The sequence below is a fragment of the Coturnix japonica genome, chromosome Z (assembly GCF_054131305.1).
Source record: "Coturnix japonica strain WE chromosome Z, WE-NBRP24, whole genome shotgun sequence".
Lineage (NCBI taxonomy): Eukaryota > Metazoa > Chordata > Aves > Galliformes > Phasianidae > Coturnix > Coturnix japonica.
This window is the reverse complement of record NC_140702.1, coordinates 61,102,310-61,124,201: the sequence shown is the minus strand read 5'-3', so window position 1 is coordinate 61,124,201 and position 21,892 is coordinate 61,102,310. Positions and strand designations below refer to the sequence as shown.

General features: G+C 40.2%; 2 protein-coding genes across 2 annotated transcripts in view; one reads left to right on the top strand and one right to left on the bottom strand.

The window, feature by feature from the left end:
- DMGDH (dimethylglycine dehydrogenase) overlaps positions 1 to 10,400 on the bottom strand; it is a 42,503-nt gene extending 32,103 nt beyond the window's left edge. Inside the window, exons 1-4 of the mRNA XM_015848641.3 lie at positions 10,126 to 10,400; positions 7,014 to 7,179; positions 1,586 to 1,684; positions 136 to 300 (exon numbers count right to left, since the gene is read on the bottom strand). Of these exons, the coding sequence (XP_015704127.2) occupies positions 136 to 300; positions 1,586 to 1,684; positions 7,014 to 7,179; positions 10,126 to 10,241 (546 nt within the window). The 5' untranslated portion in view covers positions 10,242 to 10,400. The remainder of the gene's footprint in view (positions 1 to 135; positions 301 to 1,585; positions 1,685 to 7,013; positions 7,180 to 10,125) is intronic.
- Positions 10,401 to 10,562: 162 nt separating this feature from the next.
- LOC107305933 (betaine--homocysteine S-methyltransferase 1) lies at positions 10,563 to 21,187 on the top strand. The gene is made up of 8 exons (XM_015848642.3): positions 10,563 to 10,663; positions 13,356 to 13,488; positions 16,443 to 16,561; positions 16,988 to 17,179; positions 17,725 to 17,872; positions 18,203 to 18,385; positions 20,118 to 20,346; positions 20,834 to 21,187. The coding sequence occupies exons 1-8, from the start codon at positions 10,625 to 10,627 to the stop codon at positions 21,006 to 21,008; spliced, it is 1,218 nt and encodes a 405-aa protein (XP_015704128.2). The 5' UTR covers positions 10,563 to 10,624; the 3' UTR covers positions 21,009 to 21,187.
- The last annotated feature ends 705 nt before the right edge of the window (positions 21,188 to 21,892 follow it).

Sequence of the window (21,892 nt, the reverse complement as noted above, 5' to 3'; positions counted from 1 at the left end):
TGATTTCGTTCATTTCTTTTTTCACTGAAAAGCAGGAGTTTCTCACACCACTTGTATGAACAGGCTCTAGAATTAAATTTCTGATCAATATTTAAATGCAGTAGAAGTTATTTTTAGTGAAATTAGGTTCTTTACCTTATCCATGTTCAATAAGGGGAATAGCTCTTGCACTTTCTCAGGTGTAATTAGGTACTGCTCTGTTGGATGCCAACCAGCACGAGTCATTTGGTATCTGAATTCATCCACCCTAGTAGGGGTTGATGCAATTCTGATGCTGCCAGGCTGATGAAACCCCACAGCCTAAATGAAAAAGTAGAAGAGAAATAATGCAAGAACATTTACTTAACTCCATAAATACATGTTACTATACTGTGGAAAGTCCACAGAAATTCTGTCATTAGCACAACGAAAAAGTCTCATGTAAGTCAAACATTCTTGAAGGAACAGGATATAGAAGTGATCTCTTAGAGTTGTTGTTTTGTTTTAAATGTTATCAAATTAGCTTCCCAAATAAATACATAATATCATCAAAAAAGTTCTAAAAAGTTCTGTGAAGATCTGATTAGTATTTAAATGTACAGATCCACTTTCGAAACAGACAATCAGATACATCTGGAAATAAATAACAGTTTATATTAAAATTTATCACCTACATAATTTTCTACTGAGATACAGCAGAATAAGCCGAGCTGACCAAGCACTTTTATGAACACAATGAATAATCTCTCTCCCTTTTATCTTTCTAATAATGTAGACATCCTTATATATTTAGACACCATATGCTCACTTTTTGGTATATATTATGTACTTCATCTTTTCTCCATTACTTCACAAGATGTTAATATGACTTTCAGTACAACTTCCAATGACAGTTTGCTGTGCTATCTTAGGTAGCTATAGAAAATGGCAATAAAAAGAAGAAAAAAGCTTTTTATGACAATTAACTGATTAGTAGACTAGTACTATGTGTATCATGCAGTTTCTGCTATAGTATGAAGCAAGCATGAGTGTAGTAAATGAATGGCTGAATGATGCCAGATAAGGAATACAACTCCCTCTCTGCATACCCATTCCTTAAGTCACTAAATAAAAACATGACTCTTAAAGGGATAGGAAGAATTGCAGCAATCTTCTCAAGTACTATCTATCACAGTATCACAGTATCACAGTCTCGTGCGGGTTGGAAGGGACCTTAGAGTTCATCATATCATATGAAATTAAAAGTGGACAAGTTTAAAGCAGGAATGTATCATAATCAATCCACTCATTCCAGGTCCTCGATGCTATTTTAGTTCCTACATGAAGCTAAAGTTGCAGACACTCTATCTGCTGAACTTCTGAGATGTTTGATGAAAACCATCTTCTTAAACTTCAGAAAGATCTTGGAAACAATCCTAAATATTTACTGATGAAGCATCGCATCAGACTTTAGCAGTGACATGCAGGCTGAAGAACATGTTTAAATAAAAGGTAAGCCTTATGATAGTCCCTAACAATTACATACAATCTGTCCATTCCAAACTTTTTTGTAAGACTATTAATAAGATTTATAAATATTTGAATTCATACTTAAAAAGTCAGTTACCTGTCCAGTCTCTTCCTCCAGCTTTTCATAGAGCTTGATGCTGTAAGCATGGATTTTCTTCAGGTTTATTCCAGGGTGAAAATAAGTAGTTAAGCCAGCCTCAAGAAAGAAAAAGGAACAACAACATAGTGATATGATTAGAAATGCGATGTTTTCTTTCCCTCCCTTCAACTGTCATTCAAAAAGGAACTGTCAAGATACTGTAAAGAAAAGCAACACATGGATAGAGACAAGTGCCATGAAAAGAAAACCAAAATTCTTTCCCTACTTAAGGAATTCTTCTCTGCACACATGTTTTTCCACCTGTCCTTTCTCATCAAATTTGGCAGCTCCCGATACTCTTGCAGTTGTCCTCTCCTATAGTTTCCTTTCTTCCTTAACTTATAGAGTTGTTTCAAATTGTTTGGAAGTGACACACAACCCTCATCAACTTCAGTCTCTGCAGTTGTCGTGTTTCAGAAGTAACACAAGAAACTGGTATTTGTATGTTGCACACTGTTTTTCCAGGTCTGAATTCAGAAAGCTGAGGAGCCCTCTTGGGCCCATACAAACATGAAAGCAAAAAGTTACCACAGCCTTTTCTGCATGTAAGGAAACTATTCACTTGCCTCCTCTAGAGCCAGCTTTCTTAATCTAGTGACATATACTTAAAATAGTTAAGCACGTGTCTCTGCATCTCCAGAATTCAGCATCTCACTGAAATCCTTCCAAGTGAAAAATCACATTACATTTTCAAGCTAATTGTTTTAAATATTTTCATAGCGTATCTCCCTTTGCTGACTAAAATAGATCTTATTCATAGATAATGACTGCTTTGATTATTAATTCAAATTACATATGAAGGATCTATTTACTTACATGGATATATTAAAAGTACAGTGCAGTGTTTTTTAAAACAGTTGAAGGAGATAGACACCAGAGTTCACCTTTGAGTTCATAGACATTTTAAGGTAAAAACAGCAGGGCATCCAAAGGTAAAAGTTAACACAAACAGCAGAGTTTTAGGCTAGCCACAGTGTAAGAAGTTTTTCCTACTTCTCTTCAGGTGGATTTTATCTTTCTGATATGTTACATTTTATATACAGCACCATATTGCACCAAAGAAGTGATATTATGTATTTTTCATTTGTGAGGGTATTTTATTCATACATTTGGGTGCAGTTCCTTAAGCATGTCTGATATTGTTTGTCACCCAAACAATCTGAGTTTAAAAACTGTCATGCAAATATGTACGAGCAAAAAGTATCCACCAAGTGCTACATTAAATACAAAACAAGAACCTTGAATTCAGGAAGGCCTTAAATAGGTAAAAAGCAGGGCTACTTCACTGCAGAATCTGTAATTAAAACTTCCTTGCTTCCTAAAAAATAAGCCCTAAAGGTTGTGGTTTTTTTTTTCTTCTGTGTATATAACAAATAAATACATAAATAAAAGCAATAAATTAGGCACTGAAGTGTTTACATTTCTTCAGCCATTTACAATAATCAATGGGCAGTTCATTCATTTGCACCTGGAAGCTGTGCCACCTCATATTACTTTTACTGTCTTCAGTTATTTATGAAAATGTTTTCAGTGTGATCTTTCCTTTTTTTTCTGAATTTAGGAATATCTTTTCCAAGTTAAGGAAACTCCATGTTAGTGGCCGCTGTTCTTAAAGTCATTTTAATCAATAAATCACAAACTACTTACAAATTAGCTATAAAACCATACGAAGTGCATTAAATTTCAAGAATCTATGACATCTTTAAGTGAAGAAAGGAATTCTAAACATACTTAATACCTTTGGCTTCTCATGAAAAATGTTTCTGATTTCAGAAATGTAATGAGACAAATATAACTTGGCTGGACCACAACAAAATTAAGATAATTACAGAATAATTTAGGCTGAGTAGGACCTCAGGAATTCTGTAACCTCATGCGTTATGCAGGGTCAGCCGTGATATCAAATCAGTTTGCCTGGTGTTCTCCAGTCTGGAAAATCTTAATGGACAGAAACTGCTGTTTGTCCATGGATAATTATTTTAATACTCTGCATTTGTACTTGATAAATTTCATTAAGTTTTTGTCATTCTGTCTCCCCAGTCTATCCAGGTCACTCAATAAGATCCCTGAAACGTCCCTGCCCTTTCCTGTATTAACTGGTTCCTGCATTTTGGTGTTAACTGCAAACTTGACAAGTACACACTTTAGTCATTTGATCCAGATCACTGATAAACAAGACAGGTCCAAGGACAGACCCACATCTGACCCAACTCACTTGTTACCAAATTTTGGGTAGAGTATGATCCATTAACCACTACCCTCTCAGTCCAAGCATCCAGTCTTTTACCTATTAGTTGTTCTTGCCATGTTGTCCATAAAATCTTAAACTGAATACAAAAGTATTATGGGAGTCATAATAGTCTTGCTGAAGTTTGGGTAAATGACATGAGCTGCTCTCTCTTTGTCCCCAATCATTCTGACATAGAAGGTACTGGATTTGTTCAGGTATGTTTTACTCTTAACAAATCCATGCTGACTGTTCCCAATTATATTCTTTTTTTATGGGCCCAGACATGGATCTGAAACTTGATCCATGACTTCCTAAGAACCAAAGTAATGCTAGTTGCTGGCCTTTAGCTTCCCAGTATTCTCTTCAGCTTCATATAAAGTTGGACACTTTTGCCCTTTCCCAGGTGCTGGGTATTTCCTTCGACACCACAGTCTTTCAAAAATGATATAACAGCAATCTTGCAATGCCATCAACACATCTGTGCACTCAGACTATGCGAGCCAATGTACTTGCATAAGCCAAGTTCTAACTGTGTCGGACCCGATACTTACTCACTGCTGGCTGTTCCTCTACTCCCCAGACTCTGTAATCAGAGAGGCACCAAGAAACTTTGCCAGTGGAAACTAGTAGCAGAGGCACTGAGAACTTCAAACGTATCAGTGTTCACTGTGGCTGAATCATCCACAGCAGGAGTCCCCCATTTCCCTTCTTCAGCATTTTACTACTAGTGTAACTCTGGAAGCTGTTGGCCTTAATCTTCCTTACCAGTCTTAACTCTAGTTACAGCCCTGTTGCATGCCTATACAGGTGCTTTTTTTTCTTTTAAATTACCTCTTTGTAGCACTTTTCTGCACCCACCTCCTGTGTATTATGTTTTTGCACTGAAATTCTGTCATGATTTCCCTGTTTAGCCTAGCTGGCCAACCAGAATGCTGTCCTGAATTTCATAGTAAGCCACTCTCTATTTGAAGATTTGCTTTAGGTTCTGTACTATTTCTATAAGATAGATTTTGTTCCTGTAGGTGAATGTGAGCAATGAAAGTAGTTTTCTTTAGAATGGATGTTATGCTATAAAAATTGACACAGAGATTTCAGAGCATGTTTATAGATTAGATGTTTATACTTTGATGTATTTTTGTCATTTTATTCGGGTCTGTTCATCAATCTGAAGTGAAATGGAATAAACACCACCTACATCCGCTCTTCTCGCAAGTTTGACCAAATCTTAACAATTTTTTTTTTGTCTTGTGCTGTGATTTATTAACTATCAGCAGCAAAATCAACTTAATGTTGCAAGAATCACTATTACATAACAAAATGATACATTACACATTTTCTTACAAAACAGCTTTTCAAAACAACTACATAAAAACTACTTGTTGAGTGAGTAATATATGCATAATTCAGTTCTTAGAGCTCCAGTAGTTAAGACTGCCAACAGTCTGACCTGTTCTTGAAGCCGTAGTCTTGACCTACTTTACATTCATGTAATAGTCATTACTTTGTTGTGGTTAGGTAGGAATAAAAAAGAGCAGCACACGCCCCATTATTTCTATCTACTCATTACTTCTCATCATTCTCATTGTTAGCAGAAAAGTGTGCATCCTTTCCATCCTGTTTTCATTTCAATATAATGAAAGTCAGACAAATTTATCTCAGACCTGAGACACGGAATAAAGTTTTGGCGGTAACACTGACAGCAGTATGATCTATATGAAACACAATCCTGAGCTCTGGCAGAACTTACTGGCCTGTGTAAGAGAGAAAATATGGTATGTTTTAGCAATATCTGCACCAGGCTTTCTCAGATTTTGGGGCTGCAGATGATACGCTATGTGCCATTCAACATGCTGATCACGTGTATAATTTTCAATTAAACCTAGTATTGAATCACTTTGAGGAGGCCACTGACAAATATACAGTACCTACTGCAATGAAGAAGTGACAGTTGCAATTTTGATCTCTTTGGTCTTGTGAAGCAACTTTTTCATCTTCAGATACAGCACCCTAATACTGAATTCAATGGAGAGCAATACTAGATTGTCTATTTTACTTCATAGCTATCCATTTTTTACCTGTCTCCTACTGTATTGATCACAGCAATCTGCTGCATCCTGGACTATAAGGCAGCCCTCTGAGTTGCCTCAACCTTCTTGGCTGTGGTACCCTCCCTATCTTTAGAACAGAGCTCTTCACCCAGTGCTCCATCATTACATTCACTAAGATGGGATAGAAAAATACTGAAGGATTGGTGTACATAGTTACAAGCAACAATCTAGGAGGACAGAATAATAAAAAACCTGTTAAAAACAGATTCCCCCTTCACCATTTTGATTTCTTATTGAATGAGGGCATTTTTATTTTACACATACATCATTCTGTATATACACTGGGTAAATAGAATTCAGTCCGTGACTCTCATATGCTTAAAGCAAATTATTTATTCAAACATGTCACTATCATCATTTCACTTTGAGAAGCGTGATCTGGCACTTATTATGGACCACGTTGTTCTGTTCTCTTTACTGCATCAGCTATGCTACGACTGGCTAAAAGAAATGCAATTACTGGATTGTGTTTTCTTAACTCTACAAAGTGTATTTTTTCTGTTTGCAGAAAACCAAGTAAAATTAAAGATAAATACACTTAAACATCTCAGGCAGTGTTTTTTTTTTCTAAATATCATTTTTTAATACTATTGTCTTGTAAGGCTCCAAACATACAAAGCATGTGCGCCATAATGAAGTATTTCAAACTTCACACCTCCTCCTCTGGGAAAAGTATGAGGATACAAATCAAACGTGATCGATTTGAGTCATCCTCCACTCAGATAGTAGCTATAAATATTGCATAAATGCTCTATCGTATTAACAGAGCAAATCCAGAGACAGATGCTTATGCATCACTTCCAGTGATAGACTGTGCAGTATAAGCTAAATTACTTATGAAGCAAAAATTAAAATCCAACTTCAGTGAAGTTTAAAACCTCAATCCATTAATTATCAAAAATGTGTAATAGAACTAACAGTTACCTTTTGGCAATTCCAAAATACAGTCAGTATTTGCCCAAATTGTCACAGATGAGGAAAGCACACCCTGGTGCTAAAATTGTAACACACTCTTGTTAACCTCAGAGATTAACAAAATATTCCTTACTGCATGCCAAGTAGATCCTGCAGTGAGCTCAGATTTTTCCAGTAGAACGACATCCTGTAAGCCAGCCTTCGCCAAGTGATAGGCTAGACTAACACCAACGCAGCCGCCTCCAATGATCACTGTGTCTGCTCTATCTTTCAGCAAGGAAGGAGATTGGCTTTCTTTCCTAGAGGAAACAAAACAGTACAGTTACAAAAGGACAGCTGAGCATTTGTCCATTTTCACTGATTACAGCTCCAGACATAACACAGTTTGGTCTCTGCTTGGGAGTCTACGTGCCTTAGAACTTAGCCTATTCACACTTTCCTTCTTATAAAGTAAACACTCTTTAAAAAGTCTTAATACATGTACATTACTAATAACTCCACAAAGCAAATGTAGCTCCAATCCTAGCTTTTAGTCTCGGTTATTTGTCCCATTTACTCTTATCTCTGGTTCTCATTTCTTAATGACAGCCTGTACCCCTCAAGTAGCATAAAAATCTGTATTCTGAAAATTGTGATCAGTGTGTTTGTGGTCAATGGAGCCGAGTCTTGTTTGTGGCCTGTAGCTAGTGGTGCTCCCCAGGGTTTTGTACTGGGTCACTCTTACTCAACATCTTCATCAGTGGCCTGGATGAACAGACAGCACGCACCCACATCAAGTTAGCTGATGATACAACGCTGAGAAGAGTGGCTGACACATCAGGAAGCTGTGCTGCCATTTGATGAGACCTGGACAGGTTGGAGAGCTGAGTAGAGTCTTATGAGGTTCCATGTGGTAAGTGAATGTTTCTAAAACTGAGGAGGAATAACTGCACACATCAGTACAGCTAAGGGGATGACCTGCTGGAAAGAAGCTCTGCAGAGAAGAGCCTGGGTGTCCTGGTTGGCCATGAGCCGGCAGTGTGCCCTAGTGGCCAAGAACAACTGTACCCTGAGATGCATTAAAAAGAGCATGGTTGGCAGGCCGAGGGAGGTGATCCTCCCCCCTACCCTGCCCTGGTAAGGCCACATTTAGAATATTGTGTCCAGCTCTGAGCTCCCCAGTTCAAGAAAGACAGGGGACTACTGGACACAGTCCAGCAGAGTGCAACAATGATGATGAGGGGCCTGGGGCATCCCCCCTCTAAGGAAAGGCTGAGACCTGTGACTGTTCAGCCTGAAGAAGACTGAGAGGGGATCTTATTAATGCTTATAAATATCTAAAGGATGGGTATCAATTGGATGGGTCCAGGCTTCTGTTGATTTTGCTGGGTGGCAGAACAAGGGGCAATGGGCACAAAATAAGCACAGGAAGTACCATACAAATATGTGGAAAAACTTACACACTTAGATGGTGCCAGAGCACTAGAAGAGGTTGCGCACAATAACCTTCTCTGGCATTCAAAACCCACCTGGATGCTTTCCTGTGAAACCTACTGTAGGGAACAAGTCCTTTTGAGGAGTAGCTGAGGGAAGTGGGATTATTTAATCTGGAGAAGGGAGGCTCAGAGGAGACCTTATCACCCTCTACAACTGCCTGATAGGAGGTTGTGATAAGGTAGAGGTTGGCCTCTTCTCCCATTAACTAGCAATAGGGGATGGCCCCAAGTTTCACCAGGGACATTCAGGTTTGTCGTTAGGAAATACTTCTCAGAAAGAGTGGTCAGGCACTGGAACAAGCTGCCCAGGGCGGTGGTGGAGTCACTGACCCTGGAGGTGTTCAAGAAATGTTGACAGGTGAACAGTTGGACTGGATGATCTTGGAAGTCTTTTCCAGTCTTGGTGATTCTATAATTCTATGAACCTGCTATTGCAGGAGCTAAGACTAGATGGTCTTCAGAAGTCCATTCCAACCCCAGAGTTCTCTGATTCTGTGGAAGTGCCTACTTAAGAAAGTTCTTTAATGTGTCAGCAGACTACATCAGTGTTCACAAACAATGAAACTTAGCTTTTATTTCCATGTTCTGCCTATTTTGACGTTTTACTCTGCTAAAGTTAGAGCATTATGAAAATAGGTCTTTCTCAATTGTTAGCATACAGTCAGTAAGCTGCACTGCAGTTCCAGTCACTTCAGGCCAGCATAAACCAGAACGGATATCAAAGGCAGCCTCATCCTTCTCTACCTTGTGTGATCCTCCCCTCTGCTCTCTCTTCCAGGGACTGTGAAGCAGCAAGCAGATCAGGAAATTTATCCAAATTAAAACCAGCCATTTTTTGGACAAGTGAGATGAGGTCAGACCTCTTTGTGCAGGAGATGTTCCAGACAGCTGTGAAACCACAGCATCTGTTGCTCAAGGACAGTTAATCAATACTCATTTAATTTCATCTCCACACTTCTACACAGCTTTTTGCTTGTTACTTTTGCCAACTTCTCTGACATAAGGCTATCTAATGTGTAACTGATCTTTCACCTACCAGCGCTTAGAAATCCAAGCTGCCAGTTGTGCACATTATGAATTATCTTACAAAATGGTATCCTGGATACAAACGCAGGGATAAGCTGGCATGCTCACCACGTGGCAGCGAAAGAAAGCAGCGAAGCAGTGGACACCACGAGTTCGCTGTGTTTGACCTGTACATGCTTACATGTGTTCTTTTTTGAGATTACATATTAATCTTTTTCCAAGTTATCATTAAGCTGTTCAATGGCCTGATGTGAAAAGCAACAGCTCCTATACTGAATACTGCACTGAGGTACACATTAATCAGGGTTGAGCTTCTTTTGCATTTTGAATCCATACCCTGGCCCTCCATTTTTTTCAAGCCAGGTCAGAACCCACTTAGTCCGTCTCCTGCAAACTCCACCACTCACCCAGCTGCGGCAGAATGTCACTGTGTGCGTGCCCACATCACCCAGCACACAACGGGGAGCACCTTGGCACACGGACCCCCACCCCGCGCAGGTCTGCCCTCTAGCAGGCGAGTCTCCCCTAGCGCACACCCCGCCCCACGGAGGGCCCCCACGGCCACGCGCAGTGCCCGCCACGTGGGTTCACCTGCCTAGGGCGGCTCCCATACCTTTGCAGGTAAAGTCACCCTGCAGTGACCGCCGTTATCGAAGCCGGCAGCTCCCACACCTCCCGCGCGTCACCACAGCCAGCCCCGCTCCCGCAGCCCCTCGCAGCCCCCGGCTCAGGGCCCGCACTCACCCGCCCCGAGCACCCGAGGCACCACCGAGGGCCCGCGAGGCAGCGGAGGGGTCGGGACACACGCCGCGGTGCGGGAGCGGCAGGCGCCGCAGGGCAGCCCGCAGCATCGCGCTCATCCCGCACAGCTCAGGGATGCGGAGCGCTGGCGCTGCGCCTCTCCCGGCGGGCGGACTCCTGCCCCGCCGTGAACAGCCCTCCCGGGGAGGACGCCGGTCCGCCCCTTGGCTGGAGCAGCCGCACGGGTCAGCCTGGGAGCGCTGCCGGCCGCCCACCCTCGGCCGGGACGGGCGGGGCTGAGAGGGCGCGGCGGCTGCCGGCGGGGTCAGGGGGTCAGGGGCTCGGGGGGCGAACCCGGCCGGGGGTGTCACCCGCAGCGCTGCCCCCGCGGACCGCCTCCCGACAGAGCTATAAAAGCGCTGTCTGAGCACCGACACAGCGTCCCGCTTCGTGCCGAGCCGTCGGGTCGCAGTAGGGCAACCGGCGTCCCCGGACGAGGAAGATGATGCCGATCGCGAAGTCCCTGAAGCAGGGCAAAAGGGTAACTTTCCCCCACCCCTTCCCGGCTTGGCACCGCATCTGCGGAGCCCCGCGAGGGTCTCCTCCGCGCTCCCGGCACGATCTCCCTTTGGCAGCGCTGTTTACCCCGCGGGAGAGACCCGCTGCTCCTGCGGGTAGGGGGCTGCAGTTAAGGGCGGGTGGTAGTGCTGCCTGCTGGGCACCGAGCTTCTCTAAGCGATCGGGCACTGTTGTGGGATAGTCGGGTGTATTAAATTTAACTTAGTGCTGCTCCAGCCCTTAGAATTTTTCTTTGAACGCACAGATTGCAGCCACGAAATCCATTTTGTTTTACAGTATTTGGTAACAAAATTAAACAGGATTTGCAACGCACTGAAATTCTGGATATTATAAGCATAAACCTTCGTTAGGTGGGATTTCTGTTTCCAGCCAACTCTATTTAAAAGCCCCAATCTGCTCTTCCCTTGATTGATAGGACTGAATACCAGCAGTGTAACACGAGTAACTACCCCCAGTGTGTGCATGCCCTTTACACTCTCATTCAGCTGAAGAAATAAGTCAGTATGAAGTTATTCTGGCATCAGCCATTCTTCCTATTAAGACAAACCTTTGAGCAATGTGTGAATCAAACATCGACATATAGAAATGCTGCTGCCTGTCACTGTTCGCAATGGGCACAGAGCGACACATTCTACCTTCTTGCCAGGACAGTGCTCTTAATAGTTGGACACCTCTTAGAGCTGTTTTCAGTCATTTTTGTGTTTATGAACTCTGTCCCTTTCATGTAAACTGTTTGTGAATGAAGGGCACAGCTTATGATGTGAGTTTTAGGATGCTTTCTTTCTCTTCACCAATGGAAAGGCAGGGCATAGGCAGAACAAGCACACTGTCTGCTGACATTGTTCAGCTACACTTCTAAGCAAGTTGAAAATATCTTCATACAGTCACTTGTATTCTTCTGGTGAATAGATAGACCATTCTGGTGAATGCACTATGTGGTGCGGTGTCATTCATGGTAGTAAAAATGAAAAAGATGCCTTGAAAGCAATAGATTTTATATATCTTTCTCTTTCTTTGTATCAGATCTGTGTGCAACTGGATTGCCACGTGGATTAGTTTTGATCTAGTTTAGGCATGAGTACACAGCCGTACTTATCTGTACAGGACAAAATGAGCTGGTTGTAAACTTACAACACCTAAATGCTGTTTGAACAAATGGTATTTCATTCCCTGAGGATATGTAACAGTGGTGTGGTGGGATAATATCAATCTACAGTAAGCTGCAAAAAAGTCATTTACATTTTGAGCTGATAATACAGATTAAGTACTGTCTTAGTTTATGTTGTTTCTGTGTATCAGAAGTGAAGGTTATTTTAAAGTGCTGTTTAAAAAAGCTGTGACTGAGGAGAAAATGCCATTAAATCCGAGAGGTAACTTTTAAAAAGAAATAAGTCAGCGTTGTAGTGCATTTAAATATAGCACCTATATGTGACGAATCTATTTCCTCATTTTCAATCAATCAGCAGTGCCTGAAGTTGTTTTTATCTTCAGGGCTTTTCCCTCTGTGTTCCTATTCCCTGCACATTAAACTTCTGAAGCAGGCTTTGTTCAACCTTCCTTGGCATGCAGGAGAGGGAAGGACTCAGACATTGGTTCCTCGGCTGCTTTTCCTTAGTCCCATTTGAGTCATTCAGCCTAAAATTTATTTAACTGCAAACAATTTTCACAAAGCCTCCCAGCATTTACATGTATAACAGAGCTGTCATCTGTTGAGGTATGACTGGTGGGCTCCCTGAAAGTTGCTCAGTTTTGTAGATATGGTACTACAGGCTGAGTTTTGTCGAGCTCCTGCTGAAATAATGCTACAGTTAATCAGATTGCTGTTTTGGCAAGTCCACAACGTGCAGTAGAATGAGATGCAAGATCTGCAAGCCAGCACTTGGTCAGGCTTACGTATCTGCACAGCAGCCCCATAACCTTACTGCCATGTCAGCACCTGGGCCAAAAGTGCTGACCCTCTCAGAAGGGCTTTGAACCTTTGGGTAGTTTCACTTTGAAGTGACTGGTACTAGACCTGTCTGAGATACATGGTGCTCCTTGTTGAGAGGATGTACTCTCATCCCTCTGAAAGGCCAGTGACAAGAAGTTGTATAAGTTTGTCTTTCTGATATGTGTGATAGGATGAATGAATTAGCAGAGAAATTATCAAGATACGCTCTGGGTACATAACAACACTCAGCTCTTTCCATCAGGCTTTTCCTTTTCTTGCTCTCTCAGATTTCATTGCCATCAGAAAAAAATACAGCCATAAATTTTTTCATAAATTTTTCTCTTCCCTTTGTTAATGTCTGCATTCATCCATTTCTTGAAATCTTATGGAATTATGGTAGTAATCTGTTTGTTGCATGTAGTATTACTGTTCAGTGTAATAGCACAGAACACACTGAACGTAATACAAAAACCAATGTCTAATAGGTGCAGTTTGCTTTCATGTATTTCACATGGACAGCCTGTTTAAAAAGCCTTTTTTTTTTGTACTATGATTCTTTCAAGAGAATTTCAAGAAGTAAATAAATGATTTTTTTTTATTACTGTGGTGTTTCTGTAGCCCACAAATATTTCTGTCTTGTCAAATATGGGCAATGACAACAAGTCACATATGCCCGTGAAACTGAAGAACTGTAATTATTAACCTTTCCTCTTGCTTTCTTCAGGGTATTCTGGAGCGCTTGGATGCTGGAGAGATTGTGATTGGAGACGGGGGATTTGTCTTTGCCCTAGAAAAGAGGGGATATGTAAAAGCTGGGCCTTGGACTCCTGAAGCAACTGTGGAACACCCAGAAGCAGGTCAGTTTTACTGGAAAATGGCACTCCTGCAATGAAAGGAAAAGAGGCTGGAAAAATAATTAGTATGTAGAACTTGTAGCAGGTTTTTAAATAGGAATGTTTCTGTGGAAGTAGACACTGTGAAGAATAGCGTAAGGATCTGTAGATCAAAAGCTCATCTTACCCCATATTCTTCCTGTAACAGTGGCTAAAAGCAGTTGGCTGGGGAAGAATAAGTAGTACCTCATTATAGATAATATAGTGATACCTCTCCAGAATGGAGAACCAGATATCTTTGGTTCTTTGAGTTCAGTAATATTCTCTCTCATGGGCTTTTCCTGTCTGTCCTTGAGCCAAGATCAAATTTATTACTGAGAGCATCTTGTGACAAAGAGATCTACAAGTGGCTGCCTGTTTTGTTGGATTTGACCATTCTAGGATTTTATATTGCTATAAATGAATATTGTCTGTGTATTATTTTTCCCCTGGAAATAGTGGCTTTAAATAAACAATTGAGTGGGAGTGGAGTATTAAATGTATGTGCCTCCACTGTGAAATAGGGAATGAGAACCCAACTGTTCCAGTAAAATAGCATAATTTTCTGTGCCTCTCTTGTTTAATGTAACTGCCAGCAGTGAAGGGGGACAAAATGAGCAATTACAGTGTCTTATAGCATAAAGTCTACTTAGCATAAATAGTGCTAGAACAGGTTCTATTAGCAGTTAATGTGCATTCTGTTTACTTTTTTGTACAACGCTTTTAATTCTAATTATCACATCAGAGAAACAGTGCTTGTGTTACCAAGTGATTCAGTCTGGGAAGGATCTATTTGTTACGAGCTAACATCAGCTGGCTTAACCCAGACAGTGCTGGTTGTCTGCCTTGCTGATATTCTGCTTTAAGCTGAGTTCTTGTTATCAGACAGTGCTTTAAAGGATTAAATGTGCCTTCAGTGGAATTTTGCCGTCTGCTTTTTTTGACACATTTTATGTAGAAAAATACTTTCATAGACGAATTAGATGTGCAAAATGAGCACACAGACCTGCTTTAAGTGACTGCCGAGTTGTCATTCGTTAGAGCTCAGCCATCTAAACATTACTGTTGATTTGATGGTAGCTATCTATAGAACGTGCAGTTTATGCCTGTAACCATTGCAACAGTTTAATTAACCTTTTAATAGGCTATTTATAAGCAAATACTCAACAAGGAATATGGTCATTTCTTGTAGTGCAGTGTGCTGCCTGCCTCCCCTCCATTGCTGATGTTTGCTCCTGCGTGTTTAAGAGTCAGGTTTCTTGGAAAGCAGTTGTAAAGAGCACAAGGAGCAACTGGCTGGGCCAGCTGGTACAAAATCCATACAGCTAACAGCCCCCCTCCTCTTTGTAAGAAAAGGGGAAAAAGGAGGGGGTTCTTAGAATGCAGTGAGGCATGTGAAAAAGAAGAAGGAAAGTAAAAAAAAAAAAAAAAAAAAAAAAGGCAAGTTGAAAGCCATTCACTCTGTTACAAGAGAGAAGTTCTCTGAGACTGACAGATGTCCTGAGTCAGATCAGGTATCTGAGCTACTGCCCTGCATAAGGCCATTTTTTCTCTCCAAATGTGGACAGGAGACTCCTGAGTGGGTCTATGTAACTAACAGTTTGAAGTAAGCTTCTTGTTGTTATTTTGCTTATCTGTATCGCTGTCCTTATTCACCCAAAGCCCAAGACTTTTTCCAGGAATGCATCAGTTTTAAATAGAAACTGAACTAACACTGTGGGTAAATAAAACCAGTTTATTATGGAGGTCAGAGCATTTGTGAAAATATTTGTAGATTTTTTTTTTCTTTGCTTTTTCTCATTTCCTGACTAGTTTTCACCAGTGTTTTCTGTTCTTCCTCATGGGGGAAAAAAATAAAACAAAAAAGCACTTCAGACCACTAGAATCATATTAGCCACAGGCATGTTTCTAAGATCTATTTCAATGCAGTAGGAAGCAGAATTCTCTCTGAAATAGTAAAGTTTTGAATTAATGTAGAAATGGTAAAACTGAAATCTGATCCTGATAGCTTCATCAGATTCCAGGGACTTTTTGATCTGTAGCCCTGCTACAGTCTGTGTTCTGAATCGGTCCCTTTGGCTGCAGGGTAAACAGGCACTGTGTTAAGTCACACTGTGGTTGGCCAGGGCTGTAACTGCAAATGAAATACTGCACCAGCAGAGAAAAGCGAGCAAGACGACACTGTTCCTTCACTGAAAGCAGATGTGCTCATGTGATTGATGCTAGCAACTTCTGCTTGAGCCTCCCTGTTGTAGAATGCTTTATCTGTGGTAGCTGAAGGCAATAACTTCATTATGACACAGCCACACAGTTTGCTAATGACACAGATTGTCTGTGGACAAGGAGGAATGATAAACCAGGACATCAGGAAAACTTTCCCAAATACCTACCGTAAAAAACTTCAGTGATTTCTTGTTTTCAGTATCTAGAGCTTAAATGATTTCATGTATGTGCTATAAACTGTTGAATCTTTTAATACAGTCTTGATCTAGAAGCTGAGAAACTGGCTCATTGTTTCATTTGATGTTTGTTTTGCTTGTTATTCCCTGCTACTCCCTCACAGGCTTTTGCTGTTGTTTTTTTAATCCTTTCCCTTCCCAAACTATGATGTATTTCTACAGTGTGAGACTGGGAGATGTGAAGGACTGCAAAAAGCAGGAGATAGGTGTGAAGTACAAGACAAAACTGGATCTACTGATAGAAGACTGAGTAGAAATCCTCGGTTATTTGTAGCAGGGAAGAACTAAGTTTTTAACCTATTGTTTAAGAGTTGGGGGTGTAGAAGAAATTTGGAATACACAACTAGTACAACGCTCTCACAGTGGCTTTACTAGTAAATACTATATCAATTTTGTCACAGTAACATTACTTCGGTAAGCATTTAATTTTAGAATACCAGTGGGAATAACTATACCAAGGATCTCTTCATCTTTTTTTAGTTCGTCAGCTTCACAGGGAATTCCTCAGAGCTGGATCCAATGTTCTGCAAACATTCACCTTTTATGCCAGTGAGGACAAACTAGAGAACAGAGGCAACTATGTAGCTGAGAAAATAACTGTGAGTAGAATACTACTTTGATGGGGATATGAAGTAAGTGAATTCAATTCAAAAGGTTCCTTAGAGTGATATTTATTTATTTATTTATTTAATCTTTGAGGACTAAAAATGAGATGATGTAATCTCAGAGTTTGGAACAGTAAGAAGGATGTGGTTAAAGGAGAAGATGTCTTCTTCACAAAATGGTAGAGGATACCTGTATCTTTCTTTTCTCATCTGAAGAGATTAATTTACTGGGACTTTGTTATGAAGAGAATTCATTTTCACAGAGAACAAAATCATTTGGGGGTGGAGAGGGGAAGAAGTGCTTTAACACTCACTGAAACAAATCAACTGCTAAAATGGTGAAAAATCCTAGAAATTAATGAATTAATGACTGGTTAAAAAGTATTGTGTTTGTTTGTTTGTTTGTTTTCATTCATGCAGGGCCAGAAAGTGAATGAAGCTGCTTGTGACATTGCCAGAGAAGTGGCCAATGAAGGTGATGCTTTAGTAGCTGGAGGAGTTAGTCAGACACCATCATACTTAAGCTGCAAGGACAAAGCAGAGGTTAAAGCAGTCTTTCGAAAGCAACTAGATATCTTCACGAAGAAGAATGTGGACTTCCTCATTGCAGAGGTACACTTGTAGTTAAAAATAAGAAAAATGCACTCAACTGATACAGCATGTTAACTTCCAGCCTCCTTTTGGGAATGCAAGTTATATATTGCTTCCTCCTTTAAATTTTTTTGTTATATTCTGGTAGCATCAGAAGCTGTTTGTCAATACTTAACAGCATCTGCAAGCATTCTAGAATAGGCCCTTGAAGCATACATTTCTTAAGTCAAATTCTATACTGGCACAATTATTACACTTGAATACGATCTTGACTAGTTCCTGTTTCCTTATGTACTCTGCAAGCAGCAAACTACAGTGACTTGATAGATAAAACTTGTTCTTTGGGGATAAATCCCTCACTAACCCTCTACATAGGACATTTTTAAGAGAACTTGTTTATTTCCTTTATTTGCTGACTCCTTACAGTTATTTTTTAATGGTATGGTCAGTGAATTCAACAGTTTTGTTACAGTTTGTCATTATGTTATTCGTGAATTTGGGATCTGAAATAATGTTTATGCTTCATCTCCAAGAAATGAAACTAGTTTTGCTTTAATGTCTTTCAGTATTTCGAACATGTTGAAGAAGCTGTCTGGGCAGTTGAAGTCCTAAAAGAATCCGGCAAGCCAGTTGCAGCTACAATGTGCATAGGTCCAGAAGGAGATATGCATGGTGTGCCTCCTGGACAATGTGCTGTCCAATTGGTGAAAGCTGGTAAGAAACTATTTGTTGCCTGGGAGAAGAGGCCAAACTCCTCCTCATCACAGCCTCCCTTCAGGAAGTTGTAGAGAGCAATGAGGTCTCCCCTGAGCCTCCTCTTCTCCAGGCTAAACAATCCCAGCTCCCTGAGCCACTTCTCATAAGACTTGTGCTCCAGACCCCTCACCAGTTTCATTTCCCTTCCCTGGACACATTACAGACTGGTTCCAGCTCAGCTGCCTTTTCATAGGGCTGGTATACAGAGCCACTGTGCTGTGATTCAGAACATTTGCTACCTACTTCTTGGGAATACATGACTTAAAACAGTTGTTGTCCTCCTCATAGGTGCTTCTATCGTTGGAGTCAACTGCCATTTTGACCCAGATACTGTGCTGGAAAGTGTGAAACTGATGAAAGAGGGCTTGCAAGCTGCTAATCTGAAAGCCCACCTGATGTCTCAACCACTTGCTTTCCATACACCTGACTGTGGAAAGCAGGGATTTATTGATCTTCCTGAATTTCCCTTTGGTAAGGCATCCTTTTTATTGCATACTTCTTTTTTTCCTGTTTTAACAGAACTGAAACTATAAGATGTCCTTTTATACAATAGGATGAGTCCCCACTGTCCTGTCTGGTGTTCTGCATAGTGAGTTTGCGGTGTAAAGTCAGATTAAAGTTCATCCACACAGCAAGAGTATTTCAGTAGTACTATAGCCTGAGAAACCAGAAGTAGTATGTTCTTTGATGTTGCTAGCAAATGGATAGGCAATTTGCAGATGTTTCATCACTCTTGTACTCGAGAAATTTCATGAAATCTGAAAGATTCAGACACTTTGTATGTAAAAGGTTTTTGTATTCTGGGGCGTATTTACACATGGGATGTAAAAGATCACATTCTCCTAAGATGAGAGGACTAAATAAGCCAAAATACTGTTAAATTGGTTTGAGAAATGTCTCTGCTCTCAGGTATCATAAGCTCTTCTTTTCAAATTCAGTTTATAAGATAAATTAATAAAACAAATGAATTTGTAGAAAAAAAAAATGAAGTAAATGTGATTTTCAGGAAAATGTGATTATTAGAAAATTCCTCTCTTTAAAGGGAATTTTGAAGCATGAGTGTGAGGCATTCATTAGTCGATAAAAGCATGATGATGTTCTGAAAATATTCTGGGATACTGAAGTGCCAGGAACTCATTTTTGCTATTCATTCCTCCATACAACTCCTGTGATTGCAAGCAAAAAGATGAAACAGATCCAGAAAACAGTCAAGTGATTTGAAGGATTCACTGTTTGGTTTCTTGTAGTTCTTGGCTTGAACACTACAAGGAGCCTGTGTGAGGCCTTAGTTTTCAGAAATAGCATGAATCAATTGCAGAAGCTTGGTTCCATGATTATTTTCCAATACCCAGAATGAGCAACTGATGACTTGATAGCAAATAAGCAGTTTGGTTATTAAAATGACTTAATTAACTTTTTAACGTGAAAGATAGTGTGCAGAAGAGGCACTTAGATATTTGAAATGTAAAAGGCCAACAAAACCTCATACTGGAAAACTCCAGCATCAGCTGTCAGAAATGTTTATAAACCATTAGAACTTCTTTCAGTTTTGTGTCTTCCCTTCTGTGTAACCACAGTTATCCTCAAATGCCACCAGTAAGGCAAGGACAGTGTTTTAGAAAGAAACATGCTGGTCAGTCAAAGCATTCCCAGTTATTTCAAGAGTAAATGCATGGAAGGGCTAAATTTAGGAGCCAGTTACAATCTTCTAATCAATGAAAACATCAACCTTTTTTATACTATAAATGACTGAACATTAAACTACAGATAATTAATTCTGAGTAAAGATAATAAATGCTATAAAAAGTCAAGAATTGAAGACAAAGTATTAGATAAGTTTGGGGAGGGGAAAGATGAAACAAAAACAAAAACAAAACAACAAAAAAAACACAAGAAAGGAAACATGATTTATGTGGAAACTTTTCTTTGAATGCTTGTTTTAAGTTATCATGCTCCCCATGTGTTGCCAGCTGATAGAGTGAGATCTACCCCTGCTTCTTTAGAGATGTTTGGCTGGTGCTGTCCTTATGCTTCAGAAGCATAGGAAATTTTGTATCATTAATTCTAGCTTAGACAGTTCAAATATCTACATTTACCATCAGTTTTTCAAACAGTGTATGAGTGTTTCAGTAATGTGATTCCTCAGTAAAAAACCTGAGGAAATGGAGTGTTGTGGAAGCCCAAGATATGAATGTCTTTGCAGGTCTGGAACCAAGGATCATCACTAGATGGGATGTTCAAAAATACGCAAGAAAGGCTTATGACTTAGGAATCCGCTTTATTGGAGGCTGCTGTGGATTTGAGCCATATCACATCCGAGCAATAGCTGAAGAGCTGGCTCCTGAAAGAGGATTTTTGCCATTAGCGTCTGAGAAGCATGGTAGCTGGGGCAATGGCCTGAGCATGCATACTAAACCCTGGGTCAGAGCAAGGTATGTATATCTGAACAGGAAGGCACAACAAAGTAATCCTTGCAGAGGGTTGGTCTATAAAGCAGACAGAATTCAGAGACCTTATCACCTTAAGTTTTCTACATATTAATAATTCTGAGGAATTAAATCTTATCTGGAAGTAGTGAAAGGTATGCAGAGGCAGTAGGAGAACTCCAGAAGTTGAGGAAAAATTAATGTGAAAGTAATTAATGAAAGTTAAAATGGAAATCTGACATTTTAACTACTGACATTTTTATGTCAGTAGTATATAACATTTTAACTACTGACAGCTTAGAGCATTCTTTTTGAGGATGAAAAGATTTTTTTTTAACAAGTGTAACATTTATTTGTATACTTCTTTTCATCTTCCTGTATCTAAATATGAACTTGGAATTTTGCAAGTCAGAGGATCCTTTGTAATGGCTTCAGTTTCTTTAATATTGTGAGGTGCTGAAACAAACACTGTATTTGATTTTCTTTGTTTTAGAGCAAGAAAAGAATACTGGGAGAATCTGAAGCCTGCTTCAGGCAGGCCATATTGCCCTTCAATGTCAAAGCCAGATGGCTGGGGAGTGACCAAAGGAGCCAGGGAGCTGATGCAGCAGAAAGAAGCAACAACTGAACAGCAGCTGAAGGAGCTTTTCCAGAAACAGAAATTCTAATCTGCTGCAATTGTTCTAACATCCTAACATTCAGACATCTCATCCTTTGAGAGAAGTCTTGTGACAATTAATACCCTGTTAATCAATTAACATGTAATGAACGAGGCAAAATGCAAAGAGAATGTGATTACAAATGAAATATGAGAAGCTTTGATAATAAAATCTTCTCTGGACGAATAGTTTGAGAAGAGGTTTGGATTCTTATAATTGATCTTCTGTTAGTTAGCTAGATGCCATTGACTGGGTAGACATGGAATATATAAAAGCAATACTAGGCTCAACTGACCTGTGCGTAGACCAGAAAATATCTATAAACACTACTGTACAGTTGGAAGAGTAGCATGGTTAAGATGGTGTTATAGTTGGAAAGATTATCATGGTGAAAGAGAAACAATTAAGAAAGAAATGTTCACCTGTATCCTAGGCTTACAGTAGAAAACTCCAAAATGGAGGGATCTCAAGAAAGAGAACCTTCCCCAGTGGCAGTCAGCCCTTAAATGGGGTGTAGGAGGGGTGCAGCCAGGTTCCACCCCTTCTGGTCACACAGCTAAATTGCCTTCACCTGTGCTTCCATGGCTGACCCAGTCCTTGCCTCAGATGGTCAGTCAGTGGTTCAGACCATGGCTCAACAGTTCCCATACAACTACATTAATATTCTGAGTCTGTTTATACTCTTGAATCTGTTTTAGTTTAGAGTTCTGTGGGAACACCTCAGACCTCAGGATTTGCTGAGGGCCACTTAGGTGTGCACAGCCTGTCAATGCTTCAGGCTTAGTTAACTATAGTAAATTCAAGAGCACAGAAGTAAACTGGAAATTCCATCTTATGAATGTGACATGATTTACACCGTGGAGGACTGAGAGGCTTAAGAGATTACTCTGATA